Raw genomic sequence first — 9047 nt, 5'->3', positions numbered from 1 at the left:
GAATTGTCCATATTCAAACTGGCTGCTGATAGGTTCTGTCAGGTCCCAGAGGAAGCTGTAAGCACCCCTTAGCAAGGACATCCCTTCCGGGACTATGCTTGCTAACCTATGACAGTATCTATAAACACTTCAAGGTGATAAAGGCAAGTGTGAGTGGTGCTGGAAGGGGACTGTTTTAGCTGAAGGACAAAGCTGATGTAAGAGTAGCTGAGGGTAAAATGATCGGCAATAAATTTAGTCAGGACTAAGAGAAATGGCCTTCGACCAGCAACACTGAAAGCTGCTGCCACAGGTTCTGAAATAGATGCTGCATCACATAATGGCACAACAGAGCAGAGGAGCAGTTCTTCAGCCCAGGAGGTCCTTTTCAGTCCAGATATAGAATGAAATAAAGATAATAAATAACCTTCCTTATCCAAGGTAATTTTGACACATTGTCTTTTAAAATCTACATCTGCCATCCCTGCCATTGTAATTGGGATACTGCTCCCTGGTGTCTGGGACCCTGACTGACACAGAGAGCTTTGAGACTGAAAGGTGCCAGCAGAAATAACCAAGAAACACAACTGTCCTGTTTGTGCAATCCTCAGTTATCTCCTGATAACATGCAGAGAGGAGGAGTGTCAGAACTCCCAAGCCCCGCAGAAAATGCTGCTCACACTGCCCTGAGTTCAAGGGATGATGTGTAAAAGTGATGGGTTTAAGATATTATGGGTACCAAAGTGAATCTCTGTAAGATAAGAAAGCACTGGCTGGAAAACACAAGCAGTAACAAACATGTTTCTATTTCCTCCCCATTTTCTTTTCAGTATTATAAACCCTCCTGATCATAACTAGGGCTTTCCTCTAGCATTAAGCAACACATTTTGTAACAGTCACACAGATTAAACCTCAGTAAGGCAAATATTGAGCTTAAATGTTACGAATCACACGCTCTGTGAGTAGATGAACCCTCAAACAGAAAGGTTTGGACATGGACCTACTTTAAAAGCCTCTTGTTCACTCTTGCATTTCCAGTGACCATGTGCTCTTCCCTGCCTTTTCAGCAATTAGCAGCCACAAGAGCATTGAATCCAGAGCCTGAATTCTACACAATCATGTATTTTAATTCTTGCCTCAGTTTGCTATTTCCGAAATAAAGTGTGCCTTTAGCTAGTTTTGCCAAGTTGAAGATCATAAACAAAAGATTTAAGAATTAACCAGTGAAATCCCTCTGGTGACCAGGGACAGGACCCGAGGGAAGGGCTGGAGCTGTGCCAGGGGAGGGGCAGGCTGGATATCAGGGAAAGGTTCTTCCCCCAGAGGGTGCTGGGCACTGCCCAGGCTCCCCAGGGAATGGGCACAGCCCCAAGGCTGCCAGAGCTCCAGGAGGGTTTGGACACCGCTCCCAGGGATGCACAGGGTGGGATTGTTGGGGTGTCTGTGCAGGGCCAGAGGTTGGACATTGATGGTTCTTGGGGGTCCCTTCCAGCTCAGGACATTCTATGATTCTGTGAAATACTAAAATAGGAAAGAAAGCTTAGAATTGATTTCTTTTTCTTAGCATATGTGAAGATTTTAATGCTTTTCATTTCCAACAAAGAAACAAACTCGTTGATGACACAAGGGATTAGGAAGTATGCTGGTGCTGGAATGGTAGATTTTCCTCTGTCATTCTCAATTAATTGTCTTAATTGGGATTTTTTAAAATGAAAATATCAATGCTGTTTGTTGAGTTGTTTTAAACCACAGATTTTTGCTGTCTTTTTCCACACCGGGGCTCTTCTCACACACCGGTGCTTCACTACATTTTCCACTGCTCAGAAAATGAGAGGTGAGGAATTAGATTTTCTCCCAGCTCAGGTTCCTGAAGGGTAATTCAGATGCAGTCCCTACGTGATGCAAGCCAGTGCCTCCCAGTGTAAAACAGTGCCACCAGCTGGGGACCCTGAGCAGGCTGTGAAGCACATTTGGATGCTACAGAAAAACAACCTGTTTCCCTTTGATAAGAAATCAGATTGATGCCCAAACGATGGCTTTCACAGCTAAAGAGCTTTAATCCTCTAGCTGTTCATTGCTGCAAGCACACTCGGAACGTGGGAGAAGGAAAGAGGAAGGATTCCTGCGTGTCTCAAATGTTTATTTTCTGAGGATGGCTGCACCAAGGTTTCACAGGTAACTGGTCACAGAATTGGCACTGTCATTTCCAAACGAACAAATATTCACTGCGAGCACCAGCAGCTGGAACTGTGAGACACAGCACTGAGTACAAGAGAGCTCCAGATAAAAGCTTCTCTTCCACTGCTATTTAATGAGGGATTTGGATGCACACACTCCACTAGAAGCAAGGAAAACGGCATTTACACAATAAAGACTCCAGTATTCCACTGATGAAGGATTCCCTTATCCAAATTTCAAATAATTCAAGAGATTGTGGGTGAGAGAATAATCGCTCTGTTTTAAGGAAGAACAAATCCTTAGGAGTTGTTTTCATTCACTTCAGAATCAGAGACAAATCAGAGACAAAAACTGTGTTTGAAACACAGTTTTTAAGGCAGTTTTTCTGCAGCATACTCAGGTTCCATAACGTGAAAAGAGCAGTACACCAAACCACTTTGCTCCTAATGATTAGGAGAGATTATGAACACATTTATAAATAGAAAAAAAAAAATACTTCAGTTCTCAACTATTTTCTTCCCTAACAGAAGAGCAATTCTTGCTGAAAGCAAATTATAATGCTAATTCAACTGTACGTAAGCACCAGCTCCATCTCCATGCCACGATGGAACTGTGCTCTCAGGTGACTCTTTCTGACTTAGAATCTTATCTTTCTTACCTCAAGTTTCTTTGTACTTGTTTTTGGCTGCACTACAGAAATACTTTCTCAGGGTAACACCTCCTTTACCATTTATTTAGTGTCTGTTACTGCTAGAACAGGCAGCTACAGCATGCACACACAAGAAGAACTGCTGTAACTGCTACAAGCAGAATTAAACCCAACTCTTACACTTAGAAAATCGTTATAAATAAGAGTGACAAATTACTTCATTGAATTTTCCTCCTCTGGAATATCCAAACAGAAATGTTCAACTGGAGAAGCAGCATGTCATGGGGTATATGATAAAATGAAAAGACCGAACACTTGTGGTTAAAAGAACCACTTGTGGGCTAATTATTCAACAGGAAAGAAAATCCTTATTTGCTGTATGACACCCATGAATTCTTTCCAAAGTTGTATTTTCTAAACAGTTGCTCTGCTGCTAACCTTGGTTCAACCCTTCCCTCTGACAGCAGCAGGAAATGTAAAGCAGGTGGTCCCTAAGCCATCCTTCATAACTAAATTGAACTGTAAGTTCTCCTTTGCTGAAAACCTGATCAGCCATCTTCAGCTCTGCGCAAGTACTCTTCCTCTTATCTCTTCTTTAGTTTAAAGATCCATAAGTTGGTACCTCTGCCTCTTCCCAGAAGCTGTTCCTGCTATGATGGCAGCCAACCTGCTGGGTGTTGGCTGGGCGCTTCCTTTCCCTTCCTCACTATCATGGCATAACCTAACAGATTTCCCATTATTCATACTGGCCTTGAAAACTGGAATATTAACAAGCTCTCACAGCTGCAAATAAAACATGAAACAGGAAGAAAAGAGCACACACTTCCCTCCCCCCTGTTTACAAATTTCGATTTGTGTAGGAGCACTTCCCTGGAAACAGATATTAAACCAATCTCCTGTTTATAGGAGCCTTCATTAAATACATGCACTCAAGTAGAGAGTCACGACCCCATTGTCCACAGGAGCTGTGTAAAGCACAGGTGATGCTGGACATTTCCTCACCATAAGGACAGACACTAGCTCCTGCCTACACCACAGCACTTCACTGACATCACCTGCCCTCAAGTTGGACTCGATGATGCTTTGGGTCCCCCCTTCCAACTCAGGAGATTTTATGATTCTGTGACAATATACATGTTTGGAAATTTCAAATGGCTCTGTTCGCAGCAGCATATGGATGTATATTCCCAGTGTGGAGCACTGCTGCCATAGGATTTTGTACCATAGAAGCTGAATCTCTGAGAATTACTCATTGCTGAAGAACTCCATCGGTAGGTGTTTGCTCTTTCTAGGAAAACGACAAGGAAATCCCACTGGAGGACCAGCAACAGTCCAGTAGTTCTAGTCTGCATCCCCATTCTGGGGTGGTTGTGTTAGCAGTGACAGGTTGTTCTACCCTGAGCTTCAGCCTAAGTTATTTCCTGGGAATATCACTGAACTCAGGGTGTCATCTCAAATTCCTTACTGTGTGCTTGCATGAGGGCTGGATTTGAACTAGAGCCAGCTGGTGGAGGCCAGGGCAGATTAACTTTGAGCTCACCTTGCTGCAGCCAAAGGGCCAGGTTTAGCTGTTCAGATAATGCTGAGTCCAGGCCAGAGACAGAAGTTCCAGTATTAGAGAAGATTTCTATTCCTCTCTCAATGTCACAAATCCATTTGATACCAATCAATCACGTTTTATACAAAAGAACCCACACACAAAATTGGTATGCTGTGAAATGAATCTGAATTGTTTTCTTAATAGTAACTGAGACATTTAAATCTTCAGACTGCACCCCTTGTTCCACAGGCTTTATGATACAATTAAGTTTAATAAAAACATCTATCATGAGTACAATTTTGAAGACACCTCTACCATAATGGATGTGTCTCCTTCACTCCCTACTACAGAAGTCCCACTATTATTGGAACTATTATATTATAATATATCCCACTAATTTATAACTATTTTATAATCATATCCCACTATTAGTCCTTTAGACATGATACATTAAGATAAAGAGTACATCTATGTTTTAGTTTAATAAAACAAAATAAATTAAAAAAAAATAACTTACCTTTAAAAGAGCCAAAGCCACATGGAAGATTATGTTCATACCCTGAAAATAAGAGGGAAGAGACTTCAATCAGTCCCAGCATATGAACCTCTTTTCATACTTATCATTTGTGGCATCAAAATCCAATGCTGTAAGTCCCTAGGGAATGCTTCCCTTTTCCTGCCACGCTTCCCAGGTGCTCATTAAAGCCTTGGGGCACATTTCCAAACTCCCATGCTGGGGGAGATGATGGCTCCTTGGGGCTTTGGGAGCCTCCAGTGAGTCAGGTGCTATGGATGTGGCACGCTGTCTGTCCCCGCTGTTGTTTCAGTGCTTGTCAATGCTGGCTTTCACAAACAGTGCAGGATATTGCCATGAGCAGGGCATCAACAAAATGTAATAAATAGTCCAGGTGATAGGATTTTGGTCAAGTAAGCAAGTTTAGCTATGATTTATCATGCACAATCTTTCATACTCAAACTGTGAAATAAGCCCCAAATGTAACAAAGACAACCCCACAAGTACACAAGGCACCTTCTTTTACTGCATTTAGTCAAAAGTCAAAACTATTTCAAAGCTAAACAAGCTGCTAGCTGTATCCAGAGGCTGCTTGCTGGTTTGCAAAAGCTGGAAATACCAATGTAGAGAAATGCATTCAGTGAGAAATCAAAGGACAATACACATTTATTTGAAGATTAAAGAAAGTCTGCAGCCTACATATGTTGATAATTTAAGATTATAAATAGCTTTGTCTTCATCCAAATATGAAAAATACTACATCCAGTTCTCATTTGCTGTACCATGTACTTGGTGTTCAGACTGTTTTCCTCGGTTTTCCAAATCCTCTTGCCTTCTTTAATGGCATGATAAATCTTTCCTTACAATGGCTCCCAGAGCTGGTATCTAGAAATACCTCAATACATTTGCACACAACTAATGCTGCAATTATATTATACTGTTGTGGGATAACAGCAAGACTTTTGACAAGGCAACGTTCTCCAAGCAATTTCTGCTTCCTCAGTTGAGTGTTTTTCCAATCCTCTTCCTGAAAGCCTGAGACCGTGTTTCTATAAAAACTAGCTTTTATAAAAATGTGCTGAGACTTTACAGAAGCTTTCTTGGGAATAAACTGTATTTTTTACATCTATAGTATGGCGCCTTGAAGGGATTGTACCATTAATGAGCGCTGGAAATGCTGCAACATCAGACATAATGAATATTGCAACACTGAATTACTTTGCAGTTCACTGCATTATCATTGCGATAACAAACCGGTTTTTCCCACTAGAGGTCACAATTGCAGCAGGACTGAATCTTGCTTCATCACTAGAAACCCTTCTTCCAAACGGGAAAACAATTACTTCAAGTTATTTGGCTTTATGTACTTCTTTTAAATTTAGGAAAATTTAGAAAAATAGAAGTCTGGTTTTGACTTTCCTTCATGACACTGATAATGCCAGCAGTATTACAGATAACTCCAGCAGCAGTAAAATAAGTTCACAGTACTTTCAAGCTTATTTCAAATATTAATCTGAAGTCCACAGTTAATTGCACACAGCCATGCCATTCACAACTTCTACTGTCTAGCAGAGAGGACTGACCTGAACATACGAGCTATAAATGAGAGAGGAGTATCTGCAAGCCATCACAAACACTGCATTTTATTCTTAGCAAACTGATCAGATTTTGTTATGAGGAAGAGTACTACTTCTAATAGCTGGACTACTGAGGAATTAATGTCCTGTGTATTTTCTGGCACAACCAAAAAGAAATGTGTACACCAGTTCTCATTTATTTTCTAAATATTTTTTTTTTCTGTCTGCCTGAAACAAACGCTGTTCCTGAATTCAGATGAATCAAACTCTCTCCTGGTACTCCTTTCATACCATCACTCTTCATATGGACAGCAATTGCAGCAGAAACAGGATTCCACCTGCCTTGAGAATCCCCATCTCCTTTTTAAGCCCCACCAGGCAATGGGCAGCTCACAGACCTGCTCCTGTTATTTGAGGTAGCTTGTTCAAGGCTTAAGCACCCTAAAATCAGAACATGAAAGGACTTCAAACCTCCCTATCCAGCTGTCCTGAGCAGCATTCTGCTACTCTCAGCAACAGAAAAAGACCTGCACTCTCCCCTTTCCTCCCAGGCAGGGACAAGTCCTGAATTGAAGCAGCGTTTTAGAGCTGAGGCATCAATTGCTGCAGTTTGGTGCTGACCAGGGAGACCTGGGAGGGCCAATGCACCCCAAGAGCTCAGTGGACTGGAGGTGCATGCTGCAGAGTTCAAAGCAGTGAAACATCCTACCCCATGTTTGAACAACACATTCAATAACCACTGATCTGCCTGCTGGAGTTATTTGTCCTAATTCATGCAACACTGTCCTTCCACAGACAAGTTTAATGATTATGATTATGAAAAAGAAGGCTCAGCTCATTTTCCCACAATCTCTTATTTAAAACCCTACTTAATTTACCACACAGTGATTTATAAGCTTCAGCTTAAACTTCTTCAGCTATTTAAGAAGAAAGACCGAAAATACCAAAGTGCACCAGACATATAAATTATAGGTAGCAATATCCCTCCAGCAATTTTATAATGGAAATATGGAAGTACATACAAATCATCGACAAGGGGGAAAGAGAAGGGAGCCCATATGAAACGAGCTTTTGATAATTACTTTTTAAAACCAAAGGTCATCTGTTTAACCAGGCATTTTGAAATAACTGCTGTATGTCTTGGGTATGGTTTTATCCCATATCCATTTGGTTTTTTGTTTCTGTTTTGTGTCCAGAATGGTCACTACCTCTTTTAAACCAAGACACTATAATATCATGCAGATCTCACCTTGAGGTTTAAAAGATTTGCATGTACGAAAGTTGTTCATAATTACCTTAACACCTTTTTAAATACAGAACAGTTAAGGGTAAAATTACACACTTATAAATGAGAACTTGTAAGAGCACAGGAATGGTGAGGGGCTCATCATCATGTCACATCACAGAATCAGGTGTTATTTAAGGACCCTCTTAAGCTTGTGTAGAGGCCTAGAGAAGGTTAAGAGAGCTCATAAAACTCAGGAGTTTTGGAGAAGGAACAAGCCCAACTCAAAGAAATGAATATGGTAAGGTAAGGGTCAGCAAAGGGAGAATGCTGGAATCTGTGCCATATCACAGCCTCCTTCCAGCTCCTGCTGCCACCCTGACCATCCTCTGCTTTATAGGCACACTCTGCTTTCCAGGAGCACTCACTCCAGAGGAAAGAGCATCATTTAGCAGAAGAGCCCTTCATACCTACTGGTACTGGGGTGAACACTCACCATCCAGGAAGTCCCCATTTAATCCATTAAGATTGTGCTTCATGGAAACATTGGCTTCTTTGGACTGTGTGTCAAAAACCTGTAATTTCCAGCCATGACTGGAGGCAATGTTCTCACAGGCAGACCAGTGAAACTCTCTCTCATGAGACTGTAAAAATGAAAGTATACACGTGCACTGAAATTAAGACTGGCTGCAAGTAAATGGAAATCTTATGATGTTAACTCTGGTCTAGTGAGAGGTTTTCTCAGTTCCTTAACTCCTTCTGAAGCCAAGATTCCTTCTGCAGATAGAAGCCTCTTTGAGGAGTCCTCCCTTTGAGTCCCTCTGCACTCTGAAACAAGATGGCTTTTGAAAAGGCCTGAAAAGAAGGCTGGGAACAAAGAACAAACTGAGGCTGGTAAAGATGTGATTCTATGGGACCCAGTTTGCATTCAGTGAGATCTCTGTGACAGAAAGGGTGCCTGTGGCTTCTCTCTTGCGGTGGAGGCAGATTTATTCATCTGACCCACCAAATCTGCCCAGAGGCTGGAAAAAAGGAAGTCAAGAGGCAGCAAACCAACACTTGCTACGAGCAAAATTCAAGAGCCAAGCACAGAGCTGAGTGAGGCCAAACAATTTAGTCCTCCAGATCTGGACAACATTTGCACTGGGGATGACTTCGGAATTTCTCTCCTGTTTTAAAGCTTCTGTTTAACGATAGAAGCCTCAGGAGAAGACAGGCTATATTCAATATTAGCATTTCTCCCTCTCCAACCCAGATCCTCTGACAGACCTTCCTCTGGTTACACAGCAATACCCTTGGCAGCATCTTCACCAACAAATGGAAGTGAATCTATTTTTTTTAAAAAAAGGACACTTAATTCATCCGTGTCCTTATCTGTGTTTTTT

The 9047-nt window shown here is 41.6% G+C and overlaps 1 protein-coding gene across 1 annotated transcript in view; it reads right to left on the bottom strand.

The window, feature by feature from the left end:
- RABGAP1L (RAB GTPase activating protein 1 like) overlaps positions 1 to 9047 on the bottom strand; it is a 242971-nt gene that overhangs the window by 80548 nt on the left and 153376 nt on the right. The window contains exon 20 of the mRNA XM_008636116.2: positions 4864 to 4905. Within this exon, the coding sequence (XP_008634338.1) occupies positions 4864 to 4905 (42 nt within the window). The remainder of the gene's footprint in view (positions 1 to 4863; positions 4906 to 9047) is intronic.

This window comes from Corvus brachyrhynchos, unplaced genomic scaffold (genome assembly GCF_000691975.1).
Source record: "Corvus brachyrhynchos isolate BGI_N302 unplaced genomic scaffold, ASM69197v1 scaffold466, whole genome shotgun sequence".
Classification (NCBI taxonomy): domain Eukaryota; kingdom Metazoa; phylum Chordata; class Aves; order Passeriformes; family Corvidae; genus Corvus; species Corvus brachyrhynchos.
This window is presented reverse-complemented; position numbering and strand designations above follow the sequence as displayed.